Raw genomic sequence first — 19,970 nt, forward strand, 5'->3', positions numbered from 1 at the left:
TGTGAATTATGAATTCAAGAGTTATGGTTCATGATAGGAAAGATCTCGTGATGACAAAGTAGACTCATGAACACATTTTCCTCAACCTCTTACTCACTTACTCGAGCCTTGAAACAAATTACTAGAAGTTGTAGAAGACTACTCAAAGGGACTTTCTCAAAATGTCTGAAGGAACTCTCAAGACTCAACTTTTAACTTTACCTTGAATTTGAAGTATGGATTCAAGGGTTATGCTTTGGAATGTAGAACCTCTCAATGATTTAGGAGGGTTAAGATAGTTGATAACAAGAACGGGCGAAGACCCAAATCAAAGAACATTGGCCCAACGCGGAAATGGAATTAAATTATTGGTCGCTAAAATATTTTTGAGGCAGAGGACTCTGTATCCTCTCCGCGACGTGGAGAGGGGGGTGACCGACTGGATGCTGAAAACTTAAGCGCCTCCGCGACACGGACCTAAGTGCAATTATCTGCCCGATCTTTTATTCCTCTCCCAAACTCGACTCAATTCGCACCCAAAGTAGTTTTATCGACCAAGTTCACAAAAATTCACAAACCCAGAACGACTTCAATGAAACCCATATAAAATCTATCAAGGAACTAAACTCGTTTGCAAAACTCAAACCTCAAGACCTCAAAGACATTCAATAATGGCTAAAACTCAAGAACTTAATAATTCAATCTCAAAAACGAACTCAAGGATTGAATTAAACATGATTGGCGTGAGGGTGAACAAACCCAACACTATGGAAGCTTACATGCTTGAAAGAACCATTTTCTTGACACAACTTGAAGGAAAGTCTTGAAAGATAAACCCTAGCCTTAGCGTTTCTTGAATCCCTTGAGCGTAGAATCCTTGGAGTGAATGAGAGGATTTAGATTGAAACTGATTTTCTACACGTTTAGGGCAATTTAGATGACCTCCTAAGGGTTTTTAGGACTAAAATACCCCTAAAAACAATAATTAAAACGAGCTGGGAGTCGGAAAGAGCTTTCACCAGGCAGTGAGGCCCGTGTTGGCTCCGCGTCGCAGAGCTGCTGCCAGGTTTGCGCAACCTTAGTAAATCCGTCATAATTTTTTACTCAGAGCTCGGAATTGAGCAAACTCGGTGGTGTTGGAAAGATAATTCAAAGACCTTTCCTAAGGTATCTGGTAGCACACCTAAATCATCCTGATCTAGGAGTTATGATCATTTAAAGTTGACCCAAAACTCATACTTAGCTTAACTTGCAAAATTTCAGATTTTGCTATTTCCAATTCGATTCTTTTTGGAACTCAAGGTGCTACGTCTAGTGACCTTAACACTCAAGAAATTTTAAATTCCTTGCAAAAATCTCACTCACTACAAATAAGGGTTCGAGTCTTAGTTCAAAAAATTTATGGGGTGTTACATAAGGAGTACAGTCTACTAAATCAGATAACACAACTACAAAGGCACTTTGATCAGCTGAAACAGGCGTATGAACAAGGAAGTAAGGAATAAGAGAAGCTGATAAACAATGAAGTGAGGAGAAGAATTCAACATTGATTCATAATATATGGAGGCAGAACTTGTTGTTATACCAGAGAGGGATCATCTGCAAGGTGGTTAAGGATGAAGGCGTTGAAGGAAAAGAGGTTGATTTAGAAAATTCTAGACTTAAGGAAGTATTTATAGGGATTAGTATTTGGGCGGAATCCGAAGTGGGCTGTGTCTGTTAGATTGTTTTGTTATGTCTTAAAGTATTTGGGTTTTAGGCCCAAATGAGTTATGTATATGTGTTTGAATTTTATCAATAAAAGCCTGAAAATTTGACCCAAAAAAAGTACTATCTAATAATGAAATGAGTAGTTAAATTTGAATTGAGGTATGACAATTCTCTTTTTTATATTGAAAATTTTGTGCATCTAACTGTATTTACTAAGAATCACTAATTGGTCATACTTTCAAAAATAAATTAAGCTATAGACTTCTTCGCTAGCAAAAATTTCTCATCGAGGGTAAGTTTCAAAAAAATATTTGTGTCTCCTCAAGTAAGATGCTTTTTGTAGAAAAACTTGTCTTAATAAGATATCACTCGTTGATTATAAAAATTATGACTATTCATTATGTTTTTTCCATGAGTACATTCTACGTATATTACAAATATCATAATATTTATAGACATTATTTATGCATGAACCATTAATCTACAGAATTTTTAGGTCCGATAATGATTTGCGATGAGTACTCAAATAAATGGAGATACATCATTATTCATGGCACAAAAGTAAAAAAAAATATTATGTTTATCTATTTTGACACATACAAAATTCAGAAGCATTATCACACAAAAGTATTGACCACCATAAATGATACATTTTCAATTGTATATTTCAACAAAATATTATTCTTCAATATCGAATACACTTATCCCATTCAAATGATAGAGAAATCTTCCGTCTCCTAATTGCTCCTTGTTTTTTCATAGTTATGCAAGTTGTATATATAAAAATCATATTTCATAAATCAACAGATAAAGTCATAAATTTACCTAATGTAATGACCAAATAGATTGCAGAAAAATAATTACCTATTTGAAATGCCTCCAACCAGAGATACCACTAGCTATGAGGAGACATAACAATTCCATTTATTGCTTGTATTGTGGTTCATTGAATAACTTGACAACTCATAAATTTAATATTTTTATTTGATAAACTTGCTCAATGAAATCTAACATAGAATTGGGGTATATTTTGGGACAATTTGTAGTTCATGGGTAATGTAGACCATTTATGAAACATTAAAAATAGAAGGTCAAATAAGATTTGAAAATGGAGAAAAACATATAAAGAATAAGCGGAGAAGTAATGCAATTGCGGGTGAAAATCAAGGGACAAAGAGGAGGGTTTTATAGTTGCTTTGAAGAGGACATCCTAGAGAGAAAAAAAATTCAAAACTATGAAATATGTAAAGCTTGTAAATAATTTATAGTTGTTTACCATGAGATTTCAGTAATTTAATTCGATCTAACTACTTTATAGCCTACCAAAAACTTAAATTTTATTTAAAAAGTCAAATTTCTTGTATGATTACAAATTATTGTGTTTCCATATAATTTTTCTAGTCAAGCAGTGTGTTTTCAATTCCAAACAGCCCAACCATAAACAATAAATGCTTAATTACAACTCTTAAAGAAAGATGTAAACGGTTGTTATCAATATATATATTAACCCATCTAGAAAGTATATAATCCTTAAATTTGTTTAGTTATTGATCTTCCAATGCATTCCATTGCTAACCAAACTTCTTCCTGATGCTACTTTCTAATTTTAATAGATTAAATTTTTTGACTCACTATTTTAATTTAATGTTATTATTTCATGATTAAATTACTATATTATTTCTTATTTTAGTTTTTTTAATCTTTTTTTTATAGAGTAGTCCTTCTATAATTGTGTTTTGTTTTCAAGTCATAAACTATAAGGAGTAACATACATTTAAAAGAAAAAATTAATGTAATTTTTATGTTTAGTTATAGACACCTAAAAAGATTTTAACCTAGTATAACCGATTAAAATAAACTAATACGATAAATTTGTTTAATTTTGCTTCTTCCAAATAGCTCCCTTGTCTAATTTGGCATAGAATTTATTAAACACTCACTTGCACTAGTTTCATCAAATTTTCTGAAATACAATAAGTTCCTTATTAAAAATGGAAATTAGTATAGTCATCACTACGGAGATGTTTTTAAAAAAGTCATTATCTATGTGCGGCTTTCTATCCTTTTATACATCGGTTTTTTTAATTATATAAATACTAGTAAAACTATCCGTGCCTCGCGCGGGAATTTAATATCACAAAATTTATAAAATAATACTTAAAATATATCAGTCATTAAAACTAAAACACTATATTATCTTACATACAATATTACGTAATAACCAACATTAATAATGTAAAGGAAAATGAAAATTATAACATCTTATCATTTATCCTTAATAACATAAGCATAAATTAATGACTGTAAAAAAACATACCAGGATCTGTAACAATAGTATGAAACAGAAAGGAAAAAATCGAGCCCACTAAATGCACAATGTCCCTTTATGGAAATTATTCCCCTCTAGTACCCGATGTTTAAAGGAATAGATTCTCTCAGGATAGGAGGAGGAGTTCAGAATTTTCGTTGTTTTAAAATGAGAGGAAATCCCTTTATTGATAGACAACAAAGGGTAGCGTGAACAAATGTTTATTGTGTTATTGAAAATGTCACAACTATTTGGAAGTCACAGTTGTTCATAAAAATCACAACTTTTCATGAAAGTCACAATTTTTCATGAAAGGGGAAGGCTAGTTTTGAAAATAAATAAATTAAAAGGAAATCATGGTTTGTGGTGACGCCACGTAGAGTATATGATAATAAATATTATAGGAAACCAAAGATATTGAACAATAGAGTATAATAAAGAAGTAAATGAAATTAGAAAATAAAAAAAAAATTAGTGAACTAAAGAAGCGGATTAACATTCTCTATTGACAAAAATATATAAATAATTGACATGTGTTATGTACACAAGGATTTGAATCATCCTATCTCTCAAATTTAATTTGAGAACGGACATTCTTAGCAAGTTATTTATGTGGTCTCTTTTTTTTATTCAAGTGCATTTTAAAATTTGTACAAAATTTAAATTTTGAGCCTTATTATACGATGAAGCATTTCAATCATGTCAAGAGTAATTAAACTTCTTAGAAACTTCTTATCATGGGCAAGACCAATGATTTATCTTTTATTGGGGTTCATGATTATCCTGATAAAGACCGTTGTGCTTTTTATGGAACCCCTCCCCCAGAGAAATCAGTATTACTTTGTTGTCAAGAATTTTCTTCAAATAAACTTTAACCTTTTATTGAATCATTAAGATTGATGTATACATATTTGATGGTCGTAAAGTATTTAGTAAAATTCTCACGCTGGAAACAAAAATTGATAAACATCCCAGTAAAATTGTTGGATTATTATACATATATAGCCGGGGTGTTCATGGTTTGGATAAAAAGCAATCCAAACCGAAAAACTAAACTAAACCGATTAAATGAACCAATTTAATTTGGTTTTTGTTTGGTTTTAGATTGTTAAGAACCGATAGTATTTGGTTTGGTTATGGTTTTGTTCGAAAAAAATCGAAGAAATAACCGAACCGAACCAACAAGTTATATACATAAATTTTATTATTATACATACATAATATATTATATTCATAAACAATTTTAAAGATTTTATATATGTTTCATCAAAATTTATTTATAATTTACTTATGAAAGAAAAATGTCCTAGGTGAAAACATTTTTCTTATTGGTTCCATGTATATGAGTGTCTATGAAAATTCATTGTGAGACTGAAAATGTCATTGTCTCTTCCTTCTGTGCCAAAATAGTGAATTTTGAAGTTTTATTCAGTAAATTCAATGATCCAAAGTTCTGTAATGCCAGTCATTCTAACTATTTTTTTCGTTTGAATGGATTGTTGTCACTTTTTTCACGTTTTGAATGAATTGTTTCTTTTATTTTTATGTATGGTTAATAACCGAACCAAACCAAACCAAAACCGAAAGCAACCAAACCGATAAATGTATATTATATATGATTTGGTTTGGTTTTGGTTTCGACCAATAACCAACCCAAACCAACCCGTGAACACCCCTAGCCACAGGTTGTGAGGTTTTAAAACCTTTTTCCAACAAAAAAAAAAATGAATATTTCATTTAATTTCTACTATTTAGAGACAATAGAGACTATATAATTTAATTAACGAAGCTTCCTATCTATGGAAGTAATTCGAAATATATTAATTAATTCTAGCAGTAAAATTAGGAATTATTCCACTAAAAATTATATTGCACTCCTAAGTTTCATTTTGAACTTCTTCCATTAAACCTTATTTTACTCCACATGTTAAAATTTAGATAACAGCATAATAATAATAATGTAATTCCACAAGTGGATCTAGAGAGGGTGGTGTATAAGTCCTACTTTGTGAAGGCAAAGAGACAGTGTAATTTAGATACTAATTAATAAAATTTAACTACTAACAATTTATCTTATTGATTATATCATTTAGACTTTCGTTTAACTTATTTCATGTGACGGATAAATAAAGTACACCTTTAGAATTTAAACATGAAAACTCATAAGCTATTGAAAAGGTGTATCATCATTCCCTAGACCAAGATACAAATTTCGTCAACTAACTATTATTTCATCAATATATGCTGTCATCATCCAATTTATTACGCATATTGACCCACAAAAGAATATTAGTAATTTTTAGTAAATTAAAACATATAAACAATACATAAAACTAATAATAATTATACCAAATTAAGAGTATGGATATTTAATGGACTAGAAAATTTATTTTATTAAGTCAGTTCAAAGGCGAATCTAAGATTTTTCGAACATGGGTGCATTAAGTAAAATGTATTGAAATGAGAATTGATCCTTAATCCTCAAGGTCAAAAGCTCAACATCTAACCATGTGGACCATTTAGACTTCTTGTAGTAAGGGTGCAAGAATATAATATTACACAAAATCTTAAAAAATATACTTATAAAATATCTAATTTTACGAAGAGACCACGGGTGCGGGTGCCCTATTTTTTGGCTGTAAATTCGCCACTGAGTCAGTTAAATACTTATCTTTACTTGCATTCGTTCAACACAAACAAAATGTACTAGCATAAGAAGTCAAAATTTTATCATCCCATAATCAAGCTATATATTTAGCTTTCTGTTGCGATCATTCCAATGACTTGTCCAAAATCATCTTAGATTGTGAACATACTCTTTATTATTTATATGAACTGGAGTAATTTTTCGTGTATAAATCAAACTCTATATACTAAATCATTAATTATAAACATGAAGGATACATAAAAAAAAATATTATCGATTTAAATATATATAATAATAATTATATATTTAATATTGTATCTAATAAGCACATCGCTAATAGTATATATCATAATAAGGAGCTCTTTGACATTTGTGCATGGAGCATTTCATTGGCTTGCTTATCACGAAGCTAATTGATGATTTTATTTAGTATTTCAAATGAGGTGTTTATAGAAAGATACCATTGCCGAAGCAAATGGCATCAATATGTAATAAGTTTGATGGTTCATTATTAGGAAAAGTATTTACAATATCAAATACAAGAATTTATTAAGCCAAACCTAAATACAGGTTTTCTAATTATGAAGTGTTTACTCTATTGCCTAAATGTTTAAACTTTCATCGAAAGGATCATTTATATTATGGCTTCTGTTTGATATCATTTGGGACGAATTAGTTTTAACATGAAGTTAGATCTATCCAAAGTTATTAATCTAGTATTTTCCTTTTACCTATGATCAACACATATTTTTTTCAAAAATTATGTTTCTACCCTTTTTCCTTATTTAAAAAGATTTGCGTGTAAAATTCTTGGTGTCATTATTTTTTATTATTTTAATTGTATTTTTCCAACAAATTGGTATTAGAGTTTCGATTGCAATATCTATATTTTTTGAAAATGACGAAAGTAAACACAAGTAGAATGGTTACTTTGATGACGTTAATTTTGTCATTTGAAAGGGGGGGACGAAAGATATGTTCTATGTCAAGAATTTTTATCAATCACTCGTTACCACTATAAAACCTAATAATAAAACAGATGAAGAGAGGTCTGTTGCATAGACAGATTTATGAATTTATTTGGTAGTGGATTGACGATAATGTGGTGAACTATATATATTTCTAGAGAGACACATGCTCGGACCCTATGGGAGCATATTAAAAGTTTGTATGCTCGGAATAGTGGAAACAACAAAATGTTCTTGATAAAGCAGATGTCAACTTAAAATATCATGATGGGTCTAACAGATCATTTGAATAATTCTTCAGGTGATCATGAACTAGTTATTTGCTATGGGCATTAAATTTGATGAAAAAAATTTAAGGCTTGCTTCTACTTGATTCCCTATCGCCTACCGGCCTCTTAGAGAAACATTTAGAACTTTATTATCAAAATTCATTACCAGATTTGCATCAAAAATGGTACAAGATCTTCGATGGTGACAGTGGCTAGGCAATTTTCATTTTCATCTTCTTTTTTCCTTTATTCTCCTTCTTCAACTTCCGACAAAATTTCTTTGTGCATCCTTTCATGTCATAATGATAGCACTCAATATCATTAAGTCTGCCTTTAGATTTGTTTCTATTATGTTCACTATTATGAAAATCATGCTTCTTGCTTCTCCCCCTTAGGACAGTCATCAAGGCATCCGACAAAGAGGAACCTTGAGATTTTCTTCCCATCTCATCGTTCAAAACGTTGCTCTTCACGAAATATATAGAGATCACACCATCCAAAGTAGAATTTGACAATGAAGTTCTAAATGTTTCCTCTGAGTCCGATAGAGAACCAAGTAGAACCAAACGTTGAATTTATTCATCAAATTTAATGCCCATAGTAAATAACTGGTTCATGATCCCCTGAAAGTTATTCAGATGATCTATCATTAGAGAATCATCATGGTATTTTAAGCTTAACATTTGCTTTATCAAGAACAGTTTATTGTTTCCAGACTTCCGAGCATACAAACTTTCAAGATGCACATATAGAGTCAGAGCATGTGTCTCTCTAGAAACATGATTCACCACATTATCATCAATCCACTGCCTAATAAATCTACAAACCTTTATGTGCAACAGATGTCACTCTTCATCTATTTTATTATCAGGATTTTAGTGGTACACACTGACTGATAAAAAATCTTAACATAGAGCAGATCTTCCATTTTCCCCTTTCAAATGGCATAATTAACGTCATTCAAAGTAATCATTATACTTGTGTTGGCTTCCATCGTTCCCCAAAAAATAGAGATATTGAAAATCAAAGCTTTAATACCAATTTGTTGAAAACACGCGGAATAACACAAAAATATTCACAGTCAAAATAATGGGAATAAAATGAAAAAATAATGACACCAAAAACATTACGTGGAAATCCTTTTAAATAAGGGAAAAACCATGGGTCAAGAAGAGCAACTAATATCACTATAGCAAGAAATTTTACACGGTAGTCAAGAGTACAGTACTCAAAGTGACTACAATACGCTAAAAAGATATAACCCTCTTTTGATTTCTCACCTTACTAAAATATCACTCACACTATTATTCCTTCAAAGATAATTTTCTTGTATAGTCTATGGTATACTTCACTTTGCTCTATAATAGTTTTCTCTCTATTTTAGGTGAGTTCACAAAAAAGCAAAAATTCTCAATTTATACGAAAAGAAAAGCATGCATGTGTCTTTGATGACATAGGCAAATGTAGCAATTTCAAAATGTGAAGAGATCTTTTGGCCGGTTGTCAATTTCAACAAAGGTGTGAGTAAATCTTTTGTCCATGCTATTGATCCCTATCAACATATGCTAGGACTCGGGTACTACGCATGCTCCTTTGATGAAAGATCGCAGGTGTGGCTCCTTCCTATAGTCTCTACTGCCAACTCGTTTCACTCCAGTTTACCGTGGCAACTACAGCAAGCTGACTAGCTAGACTATATAAGCATTGCAGATGCTCAACATTACCACAACTTGGACCATTCTGGAGCAAATCCATTTATTTCTCTGAAATTTTAGCATCTTGAAATTACCTCAGGAAGATGCTTGTAAATGAGAACATAAGTCTAGGGAGAGTTATGGATTTCTGGCTCTCTAATGTCATTTCATTCAGTAGTTTTACATCTTATACATCAAATGATAATGGATGTTTTTCACTAATGATTACACAGATAATCGAAAGGTTGGTATATTGTCTTCAATATGCTGTTAAGTATGTTTACAGATATATCATGCAGAATTATTCATAAGGATTCAAAACAGGGAATGAAATCACCATATTTTGGCTAAATGAGAGAGCACATACACATCTTTCACCTCCTAGCAATAACCTTAATTAGTTCATGAAGCCAATAGTTTCTTGTTCGTTCCAAAACCTGGCAAAGCTAGTACATGGACGTCATACAGGAAGATACTGTAACGGTTCTAGGAAGAACAAAATCTCGAAAAAACAATAATATCATTGCTAAGGATAGCATCCTGAAGTTGAAATGATGTGAGTTGTAATACCTTGAATTGCTTGTGCTTTACTTTTTTCCCCTAACATTTGACACCAAATCCTTCAAGAACTTAGCTGATTTCGTGATTGGCGAATTCACGGCCATCAAGTTATACAAAACATTCTCAACTTCAACAATTGATGGCCTTGTTTTAAACCTTGAAACCACTTTCAACTCTCCATCTTCTTCGACGAACACATACCATTTCTCACCACTCAAAACACCATCTTTAACACATTTAAACATCACCCCTTTTCTATTACTCAATATCCCTCTAACCTCCAATCCCATAAATGAATACACAACCTCAAATGAACCAACAAATCCACTCATCTCACCAAAACTACTCTCTTCATCAAAACCCCATTTAGGATTAAAAATCACCACAGGCTTTGGGTACAATGTATCAGAAATCTCCTTCATTGCAGTCAATCTTGAAGCCTCTGGAGCCATAAACACTACTACATCAGCAGAAATTTCAATTCTTGATGAAATATCTAAATTTTCAATAATGGGGTTGGAAGATTTCTTCTTCTCAAATTCTGTTTGTGCAGCTTGGGTTAAGGTTTGGTTAGGCCATAAAAGTAGAATCTTGATTTTTGGGGATTTTCTTTTGATGGGCATTTCTCCAAAAATGTCAAAAGCAAGTTGGGCTAATGCAGATGGGGAGTCATCAACAACTGGAATTTCGACACGAAATCTTGGTTGTTTGAGTTTCTTGATTTTCCCAATGAGTTTTGGATTGTTAAGGGGTTTCTCTAAAGTAGTTGAAAGAGAGAATTTTGCTTGAGAAATGGCATCTTCTTTGGTTGTAGGTGGAGTAGGAGAAGATAGTGAACATTGAAGAGGTGAAAAATCTGACTTGGGTTTTGTGAAGAAAACAGAGTGATAAAGATTGTTAAGTTGTTGTTTTGATCCTAAAAAGCTTAAGGAACTTGTTGTGTTATGAAGTTTGTTCAGCTTGAACTGGAATGAAGGATGAAATTTTACAAGATTGGAAGTCATTTGAAGTTAATTCTTGTCAAAAGGAACAGAGTTTTTGCTAAGAAAATAGGTACAATTATGGAAATTTGTGTTCATCTGGATAAGGCTGTAGAGAAGTTTCAGTAGCCTCACACAACTTGATATTGTAAAATTCTTGGTTAGTCATTACAGGTGTCAAAATTAACGCATGAAATCATAACTCGACAACTTATTCAAGTTTGGACTAATTATTGGTCTGTCCACTTTTACATTTGAATTTGAGGACTTTATAACTCTATTTGGATGATAGTTACGTATTGTTTCATCATATATCATATTGTATCATATTGTTCTAATGAATACTGTGGATATATTGTATCGTTCTCAATCATTACATAATGTCACGTATTCATAAATTGAATGATAAATCTATCAAAAAAAGTAAGGTACAAGGTAAAGTTACTTCGAAAAGATAGGGTAAAGGATAAAATAGAATTATTAAATAATAAGTGAAGACAAAATGAGAAGAAAATATTAAAGTAACGACGTGATCACATCAAATCAATCATTACATAAAATGGGGTTTTTCGTTATTACTTAACAACGAATTCAAACAATACAAAACAATATAACTTAAATACCAATAAAAATAAACATTCTATTTAAACTAACAATACAATACAGTAACAACCATCTAAACAAGGTACGTACTCTAAACCTAGTAGGATAGAAGTATGTGAACAACATAATGTTTAACCCCCACATAAACAAAATTTCAATTGTTTACTTGTAGTGCATACTTCCAAGAAAATAAAACTGCAACATAAAATACACTAACTTGCAACCTGGAGATCAACTGTTTATACTTGAATTAATTTGTTTTTGTTTTTCACACTTTAAAATTTTCCAACAAAATAATCCTTTCTCCAAAGAAATGTACAAAAAAAGAAGAGGTAAATTATCACACAAGTAACTCCCCATAAAAAAATGACAAGTATAGTAATACAAAGCCCCATATGCTATTACTGATACAAAGACAATACTTTATCCACTATACAAATTGGAGGTGGATGTTGTTAGAGGTAATATAGTTTCTCAGTTAAATATCAAACTGCCATACAGAATTACAGACAAACCAATTCTAAAAGCTAGAACGAGAGTTCTGCTAAAAAGTTAGCCAATGCTTAGGCGAGAATCTATGGGACGCAAGCTAGTTTGACGCCTTGGGATCCCAATCTCACATGCATTAACCCGTGCTGCAAATCGGAGTGAACACAGGGATTCACCCACAGATGGAGGATCCGGTGAAACATTAACAAACATTAATGTCTTCGAGTTACCACCTAGACAGGGCTGAGTAAAACATGCAATGATCAGCAGGTGTGTGAAACAAAAGGTGTGAATATACACAACTGTTAAAATGACATTGGAAACATACAGATCAATCCTAAAAGTATACCTTTACCATCCTAGGAAATTAACCAGAACCATGTATTTTAACTAGGAGCTGAATAATCAGTTTTACCTGGAGAAGGTATGTGAGCTTTGAGTTCCTAAAAGGCACATGCTCCTCTTTCTTTGCTAGAGCAAATATGACATCACTTAGAGACGATAGACTCTTGTTGATGGCCTGAATGAAACTCGTGGATAACAGGGAAATAAGTTAAAAGAACATCTTGGGAAGTAGGAAGTTCTTGAAAAGAGATTGAAAGTTTCAAGCAAATACTTGAGTTTCTTTTAGCCGATCTCCAGTACACCCACTCTTGGATAGACGTTCACTTCCAGCGAGATCAATCAAATTGAGTACACCTTGTACTTGTTGCTCGGTACTCTAAGATAGGATACTATTAGTCAACTGAAAATACTTATAGAAGAGGCAATCAAAATGGCATGCTAAATGTTAGGTGAATGTCCCCGAACCTCATTCACACCAGAAATTCTCAGAGTGAAGACAAAATGGCTCCTTGAAGACTGTTGGTTCATCTGAGTCTTCCCAACAGATCTACACAAAGAAGAAATAGAACGATAACTCAATAGAGCACAGGTCTCACAAATTTTAACTCCATTTCAGTCCAAATATAAGAATACTTGGACCCCCTAATATATACATATATATATAATGACAAGTGATCGCATATCAAACATATTAAAGGTACAAATGACAAAAAGAATTGTTTCAGCAGTAAATCAAACAGGAAACAAAAGACTATTTTATGCAAAGGCTGATGTTACACACCCTACATTTTTGTTAAGTTTTAAGTTCACATGCATGCTCTAAGTTAAAAAAAATAATGTGTTTTATATGTTGGGAAGGTGTTCAATGCTTAAAATTTATCCCGGGGGTATAGGGATGTAAAGGACTAAGTGGAGTTTGATTTTAATGTTAATGGAAAGATGTCCAAAGTGAGCATAGCCTAACTTCAAATGTGCACAACCCTTAGAAATTAAGATCACCTATGGTTTCAGAAGGAAACTTGTAGCTCTTGTGATATAGTTTATAATGCTTAAAAGCTTCTTTCAATGAGACGTCCGGCGCAAATTTATGTCAATTTTACCCGTGTGTGTACAATTGAAGAAGGTTTACGCCACTGGGTTGATGCTAGCCATTGAAAATCAATGGCCACCATTAGAAGTTTAGAACCCTCCAGACTGCAAGCTAGGCATTAAGAATTTAATGCTAGGACGACTAGGAGAACTACTATATTGCTACAGAGTATAATCTTCCTCATCTTTCATTATTCATCTTTTATGTCCTGGGGCGGTCCACGAACTCGGACTCTGTTGGCTAAGGTCCTCACTTATCTCATCACATGAAGTTCTAAAAATGCCTTTCAACTCTTTTCTATTCCGCAGCAGGACGATTACTCAACACTAGCAGCCTCAAAACTCACTGGAAGGGTTTCTGTTAGGCATTAAAATTTGATGCTCAAGATAAGGCTTCACCAATTTTATGTTTGACAATAACCCCCCCNNNCCCCCCCCCCCCCCCCCAACAAATCAGACCCAAACTCAAAGTGGATGAATGAGAGGTTTTACCATTTAAGTTTGATGCACAGCACTAAAGCTTCACCAATTTAGTATCTAGATCAAATGTTATTTGGGGCATTGTGAAACTGTGAATTGACAAGCGGGTACATCAAGAATGATATGATGTACGAGTGTTAAGAAGTGATTTCAGGATCAAGGTGAGTGGAGACCTAACTTTAAGAAGTGATTTCCCTCAATTAATGCTTGTTTCACGTGTTTTAAATATCTTAAAGGTTGTTCTGTGAATTCTCTTATGGGGACGAGCGGGTACGAGTGTTACCATGCTATAAATTTTATGACTACAATTTGATTCAAGTGATACTTATGATAATTTTAAAGGTTTTATAATTACGACTCGTGATATTTACCTGAAAGAAAAGTGATATAGAATTGATATGATATTCACTTATGACTATCATGCTCATGTTTAAGCCTGAGGATTGTATTGGTGATATGAATGACAAAAAACATATCTTGGGATGTATCGTTTCCTTCCTTACTCTTTTTATATTTGAGCAGCGTCACAAAGACCTTATGATGTACTTTGATAATCTTAAAAGCTCCAAACTTGTCTAGAAGGCTTGTTTTGGGCCCTTGGCTTATATGCTACTCTGTTGTGGTCTACATGTTGATTAGGACTGTAATATTAATGTTGCCTTCCTTATGAAATGATTTAGGCTCTCAGTGACGGCAATATGATGGTGTCATTATGGGCACATTGTCAATGGTAGATGTAGAGGTTAAGGATTCGTTCAGCAGGAGAAACTTTGTTGGGTGCCAGTCTTGGCCCCCTAGTTTGGGTTGTGACAGATGACAGAATAAATTGCTAGAAAGATTGAAGAAAATATAAGGTGGTTTTACCTGCTTTCTGCTGCCAGCCCAAAAAGTTTAGAAACCTGACTATAGCAATGAACATCCACAATTGTCAGATCGGATACATGGGTATTGCCATTCACATCATGTTTTATGGCATATTGCTTTCCTACATGTTCTGGTCGGGATGCATCAAAACTAGACGAATTTGATGTTGATAAAAGATCCCGAATAGTTTCATTGTAAATTTCAAGCATTGAGACCTGAAATATGGTGAAAACACTTTCAGAAAAAAGAAACAAATCAAATTGAGAAATGATCATTACAAACCTCCATTACTAACCTGCATTTTATAGTTCCACCCTTGGTTTTGAAGAGACTGCCTGGTCTCAAATACCTGCTCTAAAGAGCGTGGAATAAGCCCTTTCTGATTATCAGAGTCTGGCTTGCCCACCATTGTGTGAGTTTTACCGGAACCAGTCTGACCGTAAGCAAATATGCAAACCTGAAAAGGAAAAGGAGGGTAATAAGCTAACAATTTTTGTGAGGCTGCAGATAAACATTTTCTTCCTCATTCAGCAACGATTTGGAACTTTAAAGATATAATCAATGTTTATTTTTTACATGTAACACCAGTTAGCCAGAAACAAGGGGCACGTAACTAAGGATGATTCAGAGTATTGATTCTTTTGCAAGACTTAAGACATCATTTGCGGTAGGGCACAAAATTTAAAGGTATCTCACCTTATAACCGTCAAGAGCACTCTGCACAAGTTGGGATATCTCAACAAAAACATCTTCTTGTGAAGCCTCAGGCATGAACACTTTGTCAAATGTGAATGATTGTTTTTGTCCTTAAAATAACACAAAGTTCGAAGTTCAATGTCAAAATAAAAACTAAAATAGAAAAGGAAAACACAAATTCTTGCTGGTTGAATGCATTAGAAACAAGTGCACACCATTTTGGATCAAATCGATGCCTCTTCCTTGTGCTTCTGTTGAAGTTGGAAAAGAGATAACCTTTGTTTCTGCACTGACAGCGTCATCAGACAAAAATGGCCTCACCCTGCAGAAAACTCTAATGTTGCCTTTCAATTCCTGCATTGGCAGAAGATTCAGAGTGAACATCTAATTTGAATCCAAAAGTCAATTTAAGGTAGCTTCACATTAGTGATCATAAAGTACCAGAATAGTATTGTGCAATTTTTTACGCAGTTTCTCTCCTTCAACAATTTTAGTTTCGGCATCAGCAAGACGGTTCTGCAAGTCAAAAATAACATTCTTCTGCTCTTCATATTCTTCTTTTGTCCTCACGGCTGACATGTCGGACATCTAACAAAGTGATTACACATTTGAAATATTTGAGAGGATTATCTTCTAAAAGCTCATGAGGTTAGATATAACACTGTAAATTCAAACAAAGAAAGGTCATAGAAATGCTGTGTCACCTCGAGTTTTTTCTCTGCAAAGGCAAGTTGTTGCTGCAATCTTTTTATTTGTTCACACTGCGACAAACATGTCTCCTGCGAAATAATTCAGGAAGAGATTATTATCTGATGCACATATATATTTGGATTTGCCTAGCTGAGATAAATCAAAACAGACAAACCTCCAGCTGATTGGTCTTTATCGCCATGCCTTCTAACTCGGCAATAGATTTTCCAGTGCATTCCTTATATTTTATCACTTCAGCTGTTAGAACCTGAACTTGTAACGATTGCTGATCACGATCATCCCTCATTTTTTGCAGATCTCCTCGCAAGAATCCTACTTCACTAGCTAAAGCCTCTTTTTGTTTGACAGACTCATCCTGAACAGCCTTGTGAAATCGAAAGGTAAAATAAGAACATGAATCAGTTGATGGCACACCTAATCTTCCGATTACAAAGCTGAGTAGTCCAGATAATCAAGATGAACAAACCATTTGGAGTTACATATCATGAAAACCCCAAATAAAATCATTAAATTAATCACCCGATTACAATGCATGCAACACCATCATCGAGCAGAAAATGAGAGAAGGAACATCTATAATATTCATAATCCATCATGTAAAAATCTGAAAAGAGTTGTAAAACAATAAAATTCTGGACAGTTTGCAGAAATGAACAAAAGAAACATTGAAAGGTGTTAAATGTTCCTGAATGAAACAATAGTTCATGAAAGTATCACTGGTGATGCTAGCAACTTGAATAACAAAAGCAGAAGAAACAACTAATCAAAGACTTACTCTAGAAGAAGTGAGCTGTTCCTGCAAAGAAGTATAATGACCCCTAAGTCCACTGAGATTTTCAACCACTGCAGCTTTCTCTGTCTCCACGCGCTTCAGTGTTTCATTGACTGTACCAAGGTCTTTCTGGAGCCTACTGTTATAATCCTGTAAATTTTTGTTGTACTCTTGTAACCCCTTGTATGTATTACTTAGAGACTGGATCTGCACATATTAGGATTTTTAAGCTATGTTCTTACCAATGGATTCACCACTGTAACGAAGCCAAACCAATATGCCTGAGATTCTTTCTTACCTTCTGATTTGCACCTGCAGTGTCTTGTTGAGCTCTTTTGAGCTCTTCTGAAAGGGAAGCTTGCAGTTTCTCTGCTGTATCTCTAGCATGTTTCTCTCTATTATAAGAATCCACTGCTTCCTGATGAACAAATTAGCAATTAGAGAAAATTAAATCTATGAAGTAAGAAATATACAAACTTAATGATCATTGCCCTGCAAAGCCTACCAACTTGGCTGCCTCCTCCTTGGCAAACTTTTCCTGGAGTGCCTCAATATCTTTTCTCAACTCCTTGATGATTGAATTCAACTCTTCCTCTTTGACATTCATTAGCATCTCTAAACAAAACGAAAAAGCTAATATAAGTCTAAAATTCATCCCAGGGCACAAACTCATATTATTGCTACACAACCATACCCATCTCATTGCATTTTTTCTCGGCCAACTCTAACAAGCCGCTGAGTGATGCCTGTTCTGTAACATAGTTTCCTTCAAGCTGTTGGAACCACTTAATACATAACTTGAGCCTTCTTATATAATCTGACATAAGATCACATTTTTCCTAATAGAAGCAGTAGAAATCTTTGCATCAATATACATGAAGCAGATACATATTGAGTTAATATGAAAACAGTTAACTTTCCACGCACAGCATTGGCTACTTCTATTAACTTTACTGTTAGCACCTTAATTAATTAACAAAATAACCAGAACTACAACCACATTCATACCAGTATTACCATTAATCTGAAAAATAGGTCATCCACTTACCTTTGTATTATACTTGTTCTTGGTTTTCAGTTTCTCAGTGAGTAAAGCTTCAACTTCTTCTTTGCTAAACTCAACTATCCCGCTGTCTGAACCTGCACTACTTGGCGGACCACTAGTTGGAGGCACATCTGCAACCCCATTCACCACTGCTAATGCCTGCCGGGTTCTTGCACCAGTAGCTGTGGACGGCATTTTTGGATTCCCTATTCTCCTTCTCTTCTCTAATGAAACCTCACCTGCTGTGTAGTTACTCTGCAAACCAAAAACAGTAAACTATCCAAAATTAGGAACTTCTTCACTTAAACATCAAAATAACCGAACCCACACAAAAATTAGGAACTTCTGCCCTTGAACATCAAAACAATAAATACCCAGTAGAGGAAATGAAACTTCACAGCAAAAAAGCAAAAACATGGAAAGGTACGATCAAAAATTTGTCCTAAAATCCACCGAAATGTGAAATTTGTCAATTTCAACTACACAATCAGAGGAAATGAGCATAACCCAAGTACAAACCAATGAGGATATATAGAGTGAAAATGGATTCTGGAGAAAAATTACATCAGAAGGGGCTGAAAGAGTACGAAGTGGCGGCTTGTTCTGGTTCTTGGGAGCCATTTGAAATTATGGTAACAGAGAGAGGGAGGGGGATGGGATTTCGGTGAAATTTATGGATGTGGGACCGTGAATTGAAACTCAAAACAACAACATTCTTCTACATCTACTACCGTTTGCTTTGAATTTTGCAGTAAACTGCAAAATTGGTGCTGAAAGATTGAATAAGGCAATAAACAAAAGCTGTGTTTGAAAGCAAACAAGGGCGAAAATGGTTCAATTTCTGAGTGTGATTGTTTCTCCACCGTAATCGGCGGTGGATTTAGGATGAAACGACGGCGTAGTTGGAGGAGGAAGAAGGGGAGGGGGAAGGGGATGCTGAAGAGTTTGAAATTTTTTGAAATAAGGATCGGGCGCTACGGAGCGTTTTTGATTCGTTAAATTCAAACACTACCAATTCTACCCCTAACACTATTATATAGGATTAAAGTTGTTGAATTATTAAAAATAGGTGTTTGGTCATGCGATATCATATCACGGTATGAAATCATGAGATGGAATACCATACTCTCCAAAAATTATGATATGGGAATTTCATATCATGATTTGAAATTTTTTAAATACAAAAGTTGACCCACAAGTGTATATTTTATTTTTAAAAAGCCCACATTATATTTACTAAACATTTATTTCATATGTAAATAAAATTAATAATTACATCATTACTTTTTAAAATTTATTATTCTCACCAACATAAAATTTATTCTTGTTTTCAATTTGGTGAATATAAATGATATAGCAAGAATTGTTTTGGTGAATATAACTACGAACGGAGGGAGTAATACTTTTTTGGGTTTACATAATAAAAAAAACTTCTCTTTCGTCTACATATGAAAATGTTTAAAGCAATTTAATATTCCCTCAATTTAAAATTAATTGAATTGTTGAGGTGTTTCACACCATTTAAGAAAAGAAGATTAAGACATAAATTAGATATAACTTTTCATTTTTACCCTTATTAATTATTGTCAAATTTACGATTAAAATAACTAAACATTAATTAATAACTAATTCCAATAATAACAAATAAAGGGTAAAATTGGAAGAACATTCTAAAAGTAGCCTTGAAAATTGAACAATTAAGTTAATTTGAAAAATAAAAAATGTCTCAACAATTCAATTAATTTGAAATGGAGGGAGCA

At 33.3% G+C, this 19,970-nt stretch overlaps 2 protein-coding genes across 2 annotated transcripts; both read right to left on the reverse strand.

Moving 5' to 3' along the window:
* Window positions 1-9,826: 9,826 nt before the first annotated feature.
* Window positions 9,827-11,276, reverse strand: LOC125863318 (uncharacterized). Its single transcript, XM_049543507.1, has one exon. The coding sequence runs from the start codon at window positions 11,138-11,140 to the stop codon at window positions 10,163-10,165; it is 978 nt and encodes a 325-aa protein (XP_049399464.1). The 5' UTR covers window positions 11,141-11,276; the 3' UTR covers window positions 9,827-10,162.
* Window positions 11,277-12,039: 763 nt separating this feature from the next.
* LOC125863293 (kinesin-like protein KIN-14N) lies at window positions 12,040-19,175 on the reverse strand. The gene is made up of 17 exons (XM_049543476.1): window positions 18,775-19,175; window positions 18,214-18,465; window positions 17,860-18,004; window positions 17,671-17,780; window positions 17,464-17,583; window positions 17,169-17,372; window positions 16,548-16,757; window positions 16,387-16,461; window positions 16,124-16,270; window positions 15,898-16,036; window positions 15,683-15,792; window positions 15,282-15,443; window positions 14,987-15,201; window positions 13,019-13,100; window positions 12,825-12,929; window positions 12,624-12,728; window positions 12,040-12,451 (listed from the first exon to the last, which is right to left on the reverse strand). Exons 1-17 carry the CDS (start codon window positions 18,829-18,831, stop codon window positions 12,272-12,274), a joined length of 2,418 nt encoding a protein of 805 aa, XP_049399433.1. The 5' UTR covers window positions 18,832-19,175; the 3' UTR covers window positions 12,040-12,271.
* Window positions 19,176-19,970: the final 795 nt, after the last annotated feature.

The sequence above is a fragment of the Solanum stenotomum genome, chromosome 4 (assembly GCF_019186545.1).
Source record: "Solanum stenotomum isolate F172 chromosome 4, ASM1918654v1, whole genome shotgun sequence".
Classification (NCBI taxonomy): Eukaryota; Viridiplantae; Streptophyta; class Magnoliopsida; order Solanales; family Solanaceae; genus Solanum; species Solanum stenotomum.